This window comes from Dryas octopetala, chromosome 1, assembly GCF_963921425.1.
Source record: "Dryas octopetala chromosome 1, drDryOcto1.1, whole genome shotgun sequence".
Taxonomy (NCBI): Eukaryota; Viridiplantae; Streptophyta; class Magnoliopsida; order Rosales; family Rosaceae; genus Dryas; species Dryas octopetala.
The window spans coordinates 3878552-3892751 of NC_141366.1; the positions used below are offsets into that span (position 1 = coordinate 3878552).

General features: G+C 35.1%; 3 protein-coding genes across 3 annotated transcripts; 2 read left to right on the forward strand and 1 right to left on the reverse strand.

The window, feature by feature from the left end:
- The first annotated feature begins 7184 nt into the window (after nt 1-7184).
- LOC147296622 (uncharacterized) lies at nt 7185-9529 on the forward strand. Its single transcript, XM_086229374.1, has 2 exons — nt 7185-7301; nt 8456-9529. Exons 1-2 carry the CDS (start codon nt 7257-7259, stop codon nt 9377-9379), a joined length of 969 nt encoding a protein of 322 aa, XP_086085500.1. The 5' UTR covers nt 7185-7256; the 3' UTR covers nt 9380-9529.
- A 783-nt stretch (nt 9530-10312) lies between these two features.
- Nucleotides 10313-10921, forward strand: LOC147296623 (putative RING-H2 finger protein ATL53). The gene has a single exon (XM_086229478.1). It carries the CDS (start codon nt 10313-10315, stop codon nt 10919-10921), a length of 609 nt encoding a protein of 202 aa, XP_086085604.1.
- Nucleotides 10922-11235: 314 nt separating this feature from the next.
- Nucleotides 11236-13403, reverse strand: LOC147296624 (large ribosomal subunit protein uL23). Its single transcript, XM_086243645.1, has 4 exons — nt 13337-13403; nt 13151-13216; nt 11631-11994; nt 11236-11496 (listed from the first exon to the last, which is right to left on the reverse strand). Exons 2-4 carry the CDS (start codon nt 13161-13163, stop codon nt 11412-11414), a joined length of 462 nt encoding a protein of 153 aa, XP_086099771.1. The 5' UTR covers nt 13164-13216; nt 13337-13403; the 3' UTR covers nt 11236-11411.
- Between the last annotated feature and the right edge of the window lie 797 nt (nt 13404-14200).

Below are 14200 nucleotides of genomic sequence, written 5' to 3' on the forward strand. Positions count from 1 at the left end.
GGAGAGATTGAGTCGGCCCAAACATCCTAAACCATACACCATACCAGGCTCAGTATGATAGCAAGTCTAAGCTTACAAAACAAAGCTGATCAATTCCGTTCTACTGTACATGCACAAAAGAGTATTCTGAAACCGACTTTTGTTGTATTAATGGCTAATAATCTGGTTGATGCATGCTTAAACACAAAATGGAGGTGGATTTATTACACTATTTGAGTGTGTGTAAAATTATATGTTAGTCAGGTCGACTTTAAAATTTGGGGTTCTGAGGTAAACCATAAAAATAGGGACATCATCCTTTTATGTACATTATTTGGGTTCAATATAGTATATAGATTTATAAAATTTGGAGGCCGGCCTTCAACATTTCGGAGCTTAAAACAATTAACTCATTCGCTTATTCTCAAAGCCACTCATAATGTAAAAAGCTTAGAATTTTTTCATGTATATATGTATATATATTCTATTAATTATACTCATTTTTAACAATGCCAACTCTCCGACTAATTAATGAACCAAAAGAAAAAAGAAACGCCCAACTAATTAAATCTAATAATTTGGAAGCTATTTCACGTACACATGGGTCATGCTTAAAAATGAGACAATGACAAAGCCTTAGTTCATTTTCTCTCTTTGCCGTCACACACCTACTCATGCACCAAACTAGCCCCCCCTTCCCCTACAACATTAATAAAGTTGAGCATTATCTTTATGATCAAGTGCCTTTCCTACAATAGAAAGAGCATGCTTTGGTCTGTTCAAACTTTGGACATCCTTTTACTCTCTAAAGCCAGACCAAGAGACCAAGAGAGCAATAGAGCATATATGGCTTATCACTTTTTTGCATATATGCACTTCATGCAGTCAAACCAAACACCAACCGCTTTGCACAATTGGGTCAAATCCATGTTGAAATTAGGAAGCACTTTTTGGGCGGTTTCGATTGGTTTATAAATTTATATATGTTGTAATGTACGTCGATTAGAGTATCCAATGAATGCAATGATCTAGTTACAATCTTAATGATTGGTTAATTTAATTAATCACCCATTTAGAAATCATATTTAATTGCCAAGTTGATCATGCACCAACTATAAGGTCCATAGCATTATAATGGCAGACAATGGTCCAAGACATGATAACCCTAGCTATTTGGTACCATAAAGGTCACCATACTCGAATGATATTATTCAATGCAGGTTCTTTGATATAATTGCTAGACATTGTTTCTAGCAATTGACAAACCAAACTAGTAATTAATAACTAACGTTGGCTTAATTAAGAGGTCCATTCTCGTGGTCATCATCATCACTATTATGACGAAGCATCTATTAGAGATTGCTCCATTATAGCTAAGGGCCAAGGATAATCTCGATCACTGCCCTAGACAAGTTGCTTAGAATATGATGATATGCGACTATTCAATGTTACGTACACGAACCAGATCCTAAATTAACTACATCAATATATTTCTAATTGAAGTAGACCAGTTACTTTGATATAGGTCGTTAATCTATTTCTTAATATCTTAAATTTTTAAAATTTTGTGGTTGTTTAATATGTTACCAGAACCCTAATTTTTTGGTAAATCATATATTCTAATTTTTATTTATCATGTTAACTTGTAGAGTGAGGTTGCACTTATATTAATATATACATTTTATTGATTTATTTGTGTTTTTGGGATTTAATAGAATCCACACCTCTAGTAGAAGAGAAGAACTTATCTGCAACGGGGGTGATACCACCTGCTATCCCTATCCTTCTCTCTTTCTCTCTCTTGTGATACCACTTATCCCCTATCACAAGAATAGGTAAGTTATTTTCCTAGTAGAAATAGGGTATATATAATGGATCTAGACAAACTTTATGTCCATGCAAGAGAATCAAGAGGTGAACACGACCATGATTGAGTTAGAAATTAGGGAACATGGTATTGGTTAATGAGGAGAATAGAACCCTATTCTTCTTCTTGTTTTTAAAAGGTGGGCGTTGGGAGGGTATGTTAGTTTCACGTTAGTGACCCATTTAGCCACTACATGTTTTCATGTATGTTGGACTCCACAAATTAAGGAAGCCAGTAAACACATAACTGCTTTTAGATAAAAGTCCATGATGGGTGGTTTTCTAAATAGCACGTTCTTATCAGTTCTGTGGCCCTCTACTCTCCTCTATAATAGACACAGACTCTTGAACATATTGGTACTTAACTATTCCATCAGAAAAGAAACAATCTGTGTAAAGAGAGACAGAGAATAGAAGAAGTCTCAGAATTAAGTTTTGTCAAAGAAGTTTCAATCACCAATCTCCATCAATTCTCAATGGCCAACAACGGTATGTAACTCTGATTTTATCTTCATTATCCTTGAGATATATTGTACACTAATTCAAGACACTTCCGCACAGTAAGAAATCTGAACTATCAGTTTGATTTCCAATTGGCATTTGATTTCGAATTGACATTCGACTGCTGTAGTAATTGCCATATGAGATGTCAACTGTTACATTACTGAATGTAAATTACTGCATTGATGTAAATAATTCTAACAGGGTATAGATTAATGAGCAGCCTAGCAGGGACAAAATCACTGTAAATGGGACGAGAGAGAGAGAGAGAGAGAGAGAGAGAGAGAGAGAGAGAGAGAGAGAGAGAGAGAGAGAGAGAGAGAGAGAATTTTGGGTGAGCATTGGAGTAGAAATTATTCATATTAGATTGTGTATTGGCCGGGCAGTAAACTCTAGAATGTTGAAATCTTCACATACAACAAATTAATGACCAATATATATTGACGTATACGTATTGTCATGTAGACTCACCCTTTTTCTTTGCCCAGCATGCAGAACCGCATATTGACTCAAACATTGCACTATGTAAACGCAAAAACTGTTAATATAATATGTTCCATTCGATTGTAAATTTAAATCATACATTAAAAAAAAAAAAAAAAAACATTTTCTTAATAATAATAGTTCAAACTAACAGTTTATATATCAACATAATATCCTAAAACTAAAATATTAAACCTTAAATCCGAAATAAAAATTTAAAATATTGACTTGTAAGAATGGTTAGACAACTTAGACAAAACCATTTCGCTCCCCTCCTGCACGAGCCTAACTATGGCAGTGCCGTTGGTAGACTGGTTTCCCAACTAGGAACGCCTCCCGACTAGGACCACTTTTACTGTTTACTATTTTGAGTCTTGAGGTCAATTTTTCCTCAGAGGATTGAGGCACGTGCAGCCTACCCATGCCCTTAGAGACGCACATTCGCATGTGCTCGCCGCACGGTGAACCCGCCACGTGTGCGACTTCGTTCTCTTCTGCTTCCGAGCCTTTGGTGTTTTCTACACGTGTCGCGACGTGGATGGCCCTCACATGACTCGTACCTAATCGCCATGTGCAACTGCGCTACAGGACAACCCCATCGGCTTGCTCCAACAGTGCTTATGATCACGACGTTTTAGTTAATTCCTTTTAATTATAAGCACTTAATTGCGTTTCATGGAAATTATGATTAATTATGAGGTGGTGCGGTAACGGAAAAGTGCTTGGCCATAAAATAGATTCTCACTTAAGTGGCACCGTCTAATTATGAGGAGGAGGAGGGAAGAATTTTTTTTCTTTTCTATTTTATCTTTTTGGTATTTATTTTCTCCATATGAACATGATTAGGTCGACAGGTAAAGTCGTTACCAGTTAGGAAGTAAAAGGGGGAGGTGGTCTCAACTTTTTAGGACCATTCTTCAAAGTTAGTCAAGCACAATTACTATAATGTCCCTAAAATGCGGCTGCATAGGCTCATAGCTCTCTATCCTTCATCAAAACATGTATGCTTCAAACGAGGATGCATCCACATAATTAGTCCCCCATTACTTCGTGATCCGACATAATTACTCACAATTTTTTCTTTTCACTTGGAAGTAAATTGAAACATAGACTACACCCTAAAATTATATTTTCATTATTTTAGAATACAACTTAGTTGCTTATCAGTCATAATAAGGATGTAGATCACATTCTGTACATAAAATCAAGTCCATTTTTATGATTTATTTTAAACTTTTGAAATGTGAGAATTATTTTTGCTATGAAACCATGTAATAATGTTTATAAACAAATTTAAATTATTATAGTGTCTGAGTTTACATTTTTGTTTTGTTTTGCCTATATAAAAAGATTAGTACTATTCTCATTTGAATATGTGTGAGAGATCCATTAATGTGTAATTTTTGATGAGTTCATCTAAAATCTCAAGGATGTGATAGAACATAAGGTACAATGGTTAGACCCTCTTAAGTCTAAATCAAATAAATTTTGATGCCAATATAAAACTAAGTGGTCAACTAATGAAGGTGCCCAAACCATAAAGCGAAGATTAAACAATAAGTAGACATATATAATCACTCACTCACATACACACGGTATAAGCAAACTAGATAAATTGCATTCAAAGAGAATCAAATGTTTTTAATTTAGTAGCTTTTGTCGTACACCAAGTATATTTTTTTATTTAGCAGCTTAATTTGTCCTCTTCCTAGTTTAAAGAGAACCCTCAACATGAAGTACACAATTAATCAAAATAAACAAATTAACCCAACAAATAAAATAACATTGTGGGAACACTAATACATTTCCTACTGACTAGTTGTATGGTTCATGCATACTGCGCGTGTTTTAGACCTAACAATAGAATTAATAAATAAATTAACTAAATAAATTGTGTACATACACACAGATGTGTGCATGTGTAATGTAATGACAAATTTAAAAAGACAATGTACCGTTCGAAAGTAGAAAATATATAATTACCACAATAATCTTAGGTTATGAATGTGTTGTTAAAAGATTTGATCAAAGAGGAATATAGTTGATATTTCTTATAGATGATGGTTGCGAAGCAGTATTCTTTTAATAATACAGATAATGACACAATTAATATTAGATTACGTGGGTGACTGAGATGGAAGGTTGCATGGGGGTTTTGTATTATCATGTGTGATTTTAAAATAAAAATATAGGGAGGATGATATTTAAATTGTAAAGAGTGCCGAAACCGCTTGTCGGGAATAAAGAAAGAAATATTGTGGTCTTAGTGTCTTACAACGGAATTCCTGGGGAAATCATCCATGTGCATTATGCCTTTGTCTATGTCAGAAAGATGTTTATCAGGTTGGTTTCTTCTTAAAATTCAAGATGAATTATGTAAATAATAAGATATATTAATCAATTCTTTCTTTTTGGTTTTGTTTTATGTGGATCTGCACCATGTCCTAATGGAAAGATAACTACTTAAATATACATATATACCTAATCTTTAAAATGTTAAACATTTTGTTAGCCACGATTAGTTGTTTATGTGTACATTTATAGTTGACCATACGCGCATTTATAGTTGTCCATATGCGCATGAACAATTGACACTAGTAGATTCTAAGTTAAAGTGAATGAAAAATAATTAAGCCCAAAAACAATTCTATAAATAAGAGATCCATAGTGAGTAGTACCAATTATACTATTACTACTATATATTATGCACATATTGGTAATGGTGACCTAAAAACTGAACACTATGAGGCTTTGTAGCCCTAAAATTCTATTATGTAACGGGAAAGTTAGCATATAGAATTGGATGAAGAAACATAGCAAGTCAACCGTTATATATATTGTTGATTTCAGTTTCCTCGGGCAGTTCACAATTCAATCTAGTACAAACCTACCAAGATAGTCTAAGAAATTGGGTCCATCCTTCATAATAAAATAATCATCCAAACCAAAACCCAATTTTTTAAACAAATCAAGATATATGTATATTTCATTGCATATGAATTAATTAATTAATTGGTATGCGGTACATTGTAATTTACTAATTTGTAAAGCATAATTTTTAAGGGGGGGAATATTTTTTGAGGAAAAACAAATTTCTCTTCTAATTTTGCGGTGCATTGAAAGTAATTGAACATCTAATATGGTAAGAGATCATTTTAACATTCAATTGAAAGATGGTGTCATGGTGGTGGCATTGTGTTTATAAAATTACAAAGAGATATTTAAGGAAAAAATACAATAAAACACCACCAGATCATTTTAGTGTTTGAATACCGGAAAAAAAAAAAAACAGATTTCTAAAACAGGGTCCCAACCTCTGAATTAAAATTAGACAATTTATTTTAAAATGAGCGTTTCTTGTAAATATCTGACTTCTTTTTAATTAAAATGTTAATATATATTATTATGGACACACACACATACATGCTTGTCTTTTTTTTTGTCCGACATATACACAGATTGTAAACCTGTAGTCCTGTACAAAATGAAGCAACTTATTATGCAGCAAAATAGTTTATATAACTTTTAAAAGCGGGATCAACTTTTAATCCAAAATAATTTGTTTGGTTTTGCTTTAATTTTTTTTAGTTGCTAATTTTTTAGGATGTAACAAGATAAGATAAGATTTGATAAAAGTAAACTCTTTCCATTGCAAGCAAAACAAATCCTTAAACTTAGTAAAAAAGTTCAAATATTTTTAAAAAACTGACCAATAAGAAAAACACAAAAAAGGTAGCTAACATCTAATTGGAAAATGGCCAAAGCTGTCCAAAAATAAACCGAACGACGTTGATTATTGGTGGCACTCTTTTGTCGTCCAATAATGGAGGGCACACCATTATTCTTCATGGTCTGTCACTCCACAGTAACATATCCTCTCATTTAGTTCACCGTGAGCCGCCGGAGGGAATTTAAAAAAAAAAATAGGGGCATTTATGGAAAGTTACCATACCCTGATACCCATAATGTAAAACCGCGTAAACCACAATAGGCAACAACTAGCTTTTATAAAACATTTTGAGAATTCATAAAACCAGCCGTTTAGAATTTTGTTTATGGTAAGTAAGAAAAATTTTAGTTTTGGGTAAGAGACAAAGGTCCTTAAACAGTGGGAAAATTTCAATCAAATTCAATATTGCAGAGAGAGAGAAAGAGAGAGAGAGTAAAAATTGGAATTTCCAAAATTTAATGTCTGGGAATTATTCCTTACTTTCTATGACGTGGACTTGGGCTTTTCTGGATCTTTGGGAGAGAGATTGGGAGAGAGCCTTCTCTCTCTTGTCTTATATGCTCAGCCCTCATTGTTCTTCTATAAATGAGTCACATTCCACCTTACTTTAACTCCTATTACTCTGATTTTCTTCTCTGCTTTTTTCTTTTCCATTCTATTTTTCTAACTCACCCAGAGAGGTGGTGATACTCATACCATGGATGAGTTGGGTTCTATATGGAGTACTACTACCTTTCAAGAGGTGGGTCACTCCTCATTTCTTGTTCTGACTGACATTCCTGTTCATTTTTTTTTTTTGTTCTGGGTTCTTGTTTCTTTTGCAGTACTTCAATCAAAGCCTGTTCTTTTTTCTACTTCAATTGTGTGCTTTTATGGTGGTTTCTACTGTATCATCTCACATTCAATTCAACATATATACTTTCTTGGGTTTCCTTCATTGCTCTTTCAATTCAATTTCAGTTTTTTTTTTTTTTATGTGAATTTAATTGCTAGTGATGGATCTTCCATGTCTGGCCAATCCTTCGCCCTTAAATTTGTCATAATTTTTATCTATAATCTTCAACAAAGAAAGAAGATGCTATTTTTCTCTCTGAAAAAAACATAGAAGTTCAACTTTTTGAAAATTTTCATTTCTCCATTTTTGTTCTCTAGTAACTTTTAATTAATTACTACCAAGATGATTATAGTTATGTTGATTTCTTGTTTTTTGTTTTTCAGTAATAGTCCCTGTTTTTAAGTAGAAGTCAAGGTTCTTGTGTGAATTGCTTTTAAGAAGTGCTTTAGGCCCATATCTTAATTTTTTCAGCATTAATTTTTTATACAATTTATGGAAAAATGTGTACTTTTTTCTGTTATATATGTTATGAACAGAATATGTCTCAGTTGAATCTTTGAGTAACTATGTGTTGGTATTGATGGAAGCTTGTGATATTTCATGGCATTAATAAGTTTATAGGGCCCAGTGCCGATGTCTGTTACAAGGGTAGGTTTTAATGGTAACTCTGTATTATTCTCTTTTTGCTCCCCTTCTCTTTTTTCAAAAAGAATGCATGATTTGACCAGAACGTGGGTTTTGCATGGGCCCTTGTTGGGTTTTCACTGTTCTTCCTAACTTTGAAATATTGTTTCCTACCTCCTTTTGTGCCAGTGAGAATTTTTGGTTTTTCAAAAGTTTAGTGTTCATGTCTGGTTTGAAAAGCTTAATTTGGGCTTGATGTTGGTTTTGGTTTGTCATGATACCCTTCAGTCTTTAATTTTTTTAATTTATTTTTGCTTTTATTTAAGAATTTTATTCATGATTATGATCTTGAAAATTCTATTCATGTTCTTAGTTTCATCAATTTGGTGGAATTGAAATTCATTTCTTATACTAACCAACCTGTTATGAATTGACAGAGTGTTGAGGAGTTGAGGCAGAAGCTTCTGTACGCTACCCTTGAACTGGAATCAGTAAAAAGTTCAGCAAATGAGGAGATCAGAAAGAGTGAGGAGAATGTGAATAATGTACTCAATCTTTTAAAGGCTGCATACAAAGAAAGAGATGACGCCAGAGATCAGCTGCAGAAGGTCCTGAACAAGATCACACCTTCTAGCCCAATTGATCAATTGCCCAATATGTTTCATCATGTCCAGCCTGAAAGCCCACTTTTAATACCCACCAAAGCAAACTCAAGCATAACCGAATCTAATAGTCTCTCTGAGACGTACAATCTCCAATCACATGGCTCTTCCCCTGTGGATTCCATGTTTGATGCAGTTTCTTCACCAGAGTTCTCAAATATCAACATGGCTGATTCTGCTAACATGGCCTTTGTGAACCAGCCTATGGTACAAGAATATAATGGTAGTACATCCACAGCTGTAGTCTCTTCAGGCATGACACAAACTGACCCAGCTTCTGCAGTAATTGACAATTTGGTGAAAGGGAAGACTCTGCCTCAGAAAGGACAACTCCTGACTGCTGTGACGAATGCCGGTCCACTGCTTCAGACACTTCTTGTTGCCGGACCTCTTCCTCGCTGGCGAAATCCCCCTCCTTTGCAGCCCTTCAAAATCCCACCTGTTTCAATCAAAGGCTGTGAAGCTGCAAGTTTCGATCAGAAACCTGTGGCAAATCCTAGCTATGTGTTCCCTAGGTCGATGAATTTGACATCATATCCTGAGATGTCTCGTGGGTTTTCTCAAACATGTTCAGCTTCCATGTTGAATTTCAACAATGGTCCTTCTGTGCCATACCTGAACAACAATGCAAGCCTGCTGACTTCAAGTTCCTGTATTGACCACCAGATCCCAACTGGCAAGCGACAGAGGCTTCAGTGAGATTGCTGAAATTTGCCTCTTTTTGTGTAAAAATCAAGTTTGAGCGGTTCATGGTGTAAATGGGGGATACTTTTGTTTTCTTGGTTTTGAACTTTAAGTGACATAGCCATTTAATCATAAAGTATAAGCAAGTTGCTTATATTTTTGCTTTGTTTTGCTAGTTCATTTTCGCAGAGAAAAGTATAAGCAAAAACCAACATAATCTTAGAGTGATATTACAAGCACCAAATAAATTATAATTTTTAATCTCAAATGAGTTCTTACATGGCATTCCAAGTTGGACACAATATGCTTTTAACTTGAAGTGCATTACTAGTAGTACAAACACCGAAACACATTCAAGTATGCTTTATGCAGCCTGCAGTAAATGTAGTTTGCAGAAATGAGTGCCAAGAGGGCAGAGGTTGTGAAAGTATATATACTTTTCTGAAAATGTCAGACCCATCTCTCTTCCTTGGGAGCCACTAAATATATAAAAATCTGAATCTAAAAATGTCTTGGGGTTTGGAAATACTTACTTGCATGGTAAAGGAGAACCCAGTTCAAGCTGCTTGTTATGACTGAAATGTGCTACAAGAAATTAATTTTTTTGCAATTTAAACTACAAGGTACGTAGTTGTTTTGTAGGAATCTCCACTAAAAGAGTCGTGGTCATCTCAGAAAATCTGAAGCAGACTTTGGTATCATCCACCCCTGAAAATTCGTACCATTTTGTTCCTTGATATCATCCCCAGGTACCTGCAGCCTTGCATGTCAGCATCTGTTTTTTCTTTGGTTTAATCGTTCTTCACATATTGCTTTTTTCCATTCCTGTAAATTGAGATAAAAACAATTTTATCTGGGTGCAATATATTCAGTAATGCTAGCCTTATTCAAACCCTTCTTGGAAATTTTTGATAATCTCCATCTATTTACAGATCACCTGAAAATAGCATGTCTCCAAGTAGAATCGGAATTTTAGGTCAACATGGGAATCCGTATTGGAAGCCGTGGGTCATTTCTTCGGTTGGCATCATTTGCACCTTCATCCTCTTGTTCAGTTGGTACATGATACTGAGACGGCTTTCTTGTACACTTGGCAGTGCAAGATTTTTAAGAAACCCGAACCAAAGGCGCACCCTTCCAAACGATGCCAATCCCGACGACCCCTCTCTGCAGTTTCACAGCCACGGACTAGATTTCTCGGTGGTTCAATCTCTTCCCATAACTCAGTTCAAGAAGAAGAATGAAGCAGGACAGACACAGAGCAACACAGACTGTGCAGTCTGCTTGGGTGAATTCGAAGAAGGCGAATGGCTAAGACATCTGCCCAACTGCACTCATGCATTCCACACTTGTTGCATTGATAGTTGGTTTGTGGCTCACTCAAACTGTCCTCTATGCAGATCAGAGGTCTACGATTTTGGTATGGACCATGACCATGAGTGTCCTGTTCCTATGCACACTCCACTAGAGACGTTGAGGGAATCACATTACCAAATAATACGCTCAGCCATCTTGGGGACTTCACCACTTGGACGTGAAGCAAGACAGGCCATTTGATTCGTTTTTGTTTTTCCATCCCAAGGATTACAATTAAAAAATACACTCTACTAGATTTACTGTTGCTTGAAAGGTTCGAGGGGCAGCATGAAGCATTCTCTGCCGTATATCATCTTAATTTTTGGAATAAAAATGAACATGCAAAAGTTGGTTAATCAATTCAGTGGAATATATCTTTTGAGAACTATAAGATAATCTGACATGTTATCAGAATTCAATTACATATTCAAATAATAACTTGGAAGGATAAACGGCAACGCAATTCATTCAAATTTGTGAAATATGGTTGCATATGCAATGAAAGACCATTCAAATAATGTTTCAAAATAAAAAAGATTTCATTCAACCCTACAAGGTCAGAACTGCAGTCAACCACAAAACAACAAAATCATTAACCAGTAGCAAAAACAATTACAACTTCAAAAATAAATATGTGTCTGCTCAAAAGCTCACAAAACTCTCTCACTCTTTGAGGAGGCCTCACACTAACTTAGATAATCCCAATTTTGTTAGCCACATCCAATGCATCGTAATCTGGGGTCAACCTCACATAAGCCTTTTTAGTACCATCAGGCCTGGATCAAAAAAGTTAATTCAGATTATCAGACCATCCAGGGAAAGAGAAACAGAAACAAGTAAGCATCACTAGGCAAGTTATCTCACATATCCACCATATGCCATGATTACAAAACTTAACTCGGTTACTCACCTAATCAAGGTATTCACTTTCTTGGTCTGAATGTCATACATCTTCTTGACTGCAGCCTTGATTTTCTTCTTGTCAGCACGTAAGTCAACAATGAAAACCAAAGTGTTGTTGTCTTCAATCTTCTTCATTGCCGATTCAGTAGTAAGAGGATACTTCAAAATTTGATAGTGATCAAGCTTGTTCCTTGGTGGAGCACTAATACGAGGATACTTAGGATTCCTCTCCTTTTTCAATGTCCTAGGCCTATGGAATGTAACTGATGTTCGGATCTTCTTAGCCTTTTTCTTGACAACAGAACCTGATTTCAATGCCTTTGCAGTCTTCAAGGCTTGAGACTTTGGATCAGCCTTTTTTGAAACATCACCTGCAAAAAATATGCACTGATCAGCAAGGAAACAATTTTTTTGTAAAATAACAAAAATAATAATAATTGATTACTAATGAGCAGCTCATTAATGAGGGAAAACTCCGAAGGGTAAAGATGGGAAAAAGCATACATGAGGCAATGAGTACGGATGGGCCATGAATTAAAACCACTCTCTAAGATGATAACATTACCTTGACAAGTATAAACCAAGAAAGGAAATGAAGACAAACTTTGGAAAATTTGTATCTTCCAAAATTCCATTATTCTAGACCTATAATACTAATAGATCAGACTTAAATAAAAACCACACTTTAAGATGTTAAAATTCCCTTGCTAATCCTAGAGCCTACCTGCACCTGGACATGGGACTCAATAAACTAGATGTAAAAGTTGTCATTCAATTGGGTTATCTGCGCCATACAAAAAGAAAACTCATATGACTTGTAAGACAGACACATGTAACCAACTATGACAAGTACCATTTCTACCTTAAAGAAGACCACATAATCATAAACATTAAGAATTAAAACATTAATGATAAATTAACGACTGAGATATAAAATAAGAAAGAAAGCAACTGCAGCCCTAAACCTCTTGGTTTAGTCGTTGCTAGGGTACATTGCTAACATTAAAGGACAAGAAACCAAATATGACCACAAAACTTTATTTTGTCTAGTTAATTCAATTACTCAAGTTTCATGGGCAATGGCAACCACTGCTGAAGGAAAAATTGGAGACCACTATAATCACTGAAACTGACACGAATCAATAGCAGAACAAAGTTGTACTGAGATTAAGGAACACCCAACCATAGTAAAACAATGAACATTTCAGCAGAAAAATCACCCTTTTACACAAACATAGTAGAACCCTGATCCATTTCGCTTAGGTACCAGCAATAACCCAATAATAAATCCAGCTCAAACAATTAAATGACTAATTTGGGTTCATTTTTCACTAATTAAAACTAAGAAATAACAACGAGAGAAATAAATATAGTACAGCACGTATATGCTAAAATATCTTGTTTTCCTCCATTTTCTCAGCAACCAAAGAGCGACGTACGGAAATTGAAATTGATAAAAGTACAAAAAACAAAGCAAATATGGTAAATTAATAGTACGAAGAAACAAAGAGACTGAAGAAAGAGTACCTTTTGGAGCCATTGCTCGCTGAGGACGAAGCTCTGCTTATAAGCCCTTCTAACCACTTGGAAACCCTAAGAGAACACAAAAATATAGCACGTAAAGCTCAATAACTTCACAGAGTTCAAAAACGTTATATGATAATGAGAGAGAGAGAGAGAGAGATAGAGAGAGAGAGAGAGAGAGAGAGAGACCTGCCGGCGTGAAGCGGAGGAACCAGTAGGGTTTGGGATGGAGGAGAAGGAAGCAGGGATATATAAAAGGTCTATTGAAATGACATAAATGTCCATAACTGTCCTCTTATTTACCCGCATGGGCTTTTCCTCGCAGAGATGTAATTTGGACTGGGCTACTGTTTAATTCGAGGGCTTTGTCTCTCTTATTTTTTGGGCTCAAATGAGGTCTATGAACTATGTATTTACGATCTCTCATTGTCTTGACAATTCCTAATTATTAAAAAAAAAATCATCCATTAGAAACTTATGAATTCTCTCATGTTATTTAGGGTTTAATGATAAGGAGAGGGTTTTCTGTTTATTATGTCCCAACATATTTCAAGTTCAAGCATTTATCTTTCTCATCTCAAAGTTGTGTACACAAACAAAGATTGAGAATTGTGTTAGTGGTCCAACTCCATTGTTGTTTTTTCTTATATGAAAACTATGTGAAAGGGAAACAAAAAACTACTATTAACTGAACCTGCTAGTATTAGATTTTTGTGATTTTCGGCTCTTTATCATATGTTTGGGCTTGAATTACAGACGGTGAAGTCTTTCAACTGTTAATGCGTGACAATTTTTACATCATTGCCACCTACCAAGTTTCACACTCCACCCACTTTTTCCGTTTTTCCATCCGTCTAATTTTTCTTTTCATAACATGCTAGTAACATTCTCTTTTCTACCTTTTTCTTTTGCCACATATATTCTACTTAACTCACCCACCAATATTCTCAAAATATCCTTTTGAGACAAGGAAAATTGTTAACATCAAATAGTAGACTTGGATTGGTGTGTCTCTTATTTCTAGGGAGCTGCCTCCCATGACAGGAGCTTAGT

What these genes read in the sequence shown, in the direction of transcription:
- LOC147296622 (XM_086229374.1), top strand. Translation starts at nt 7,257, where the DNA reads ATGGATGAGTTGGGTTCTATATGGAGTACTACTACCTTTCAAGAG. An exon ending in GTACTACTACCTTTCAAGAG is followed by an intron (nt 7,302 to 8,455) that starts GTGGGTCACTCC and finishes ATGAATTGACAG; the next exon opens with AGTGTTGAGGAGTTGAGGCA.
- LOC147296623 (XM_086229478.1), top strand. Translation starts at nt 10,313, where the DNA reads ATGTCTCCAAGTAGAATCGGAATTTTAGGTCAACATGGGAATCCGTAT.
- LOC147296624 (XM_086243645.1), bottom strand. An exon ending in AAAGTGAATACCTTGATTAG is followed by an intron (nt 11,497 to 11,630) that starts GTGAGTAACCGA and finishes TTTTTGATCCAG; the next exon opens with GCCTGATGGTACTAAAAAGG.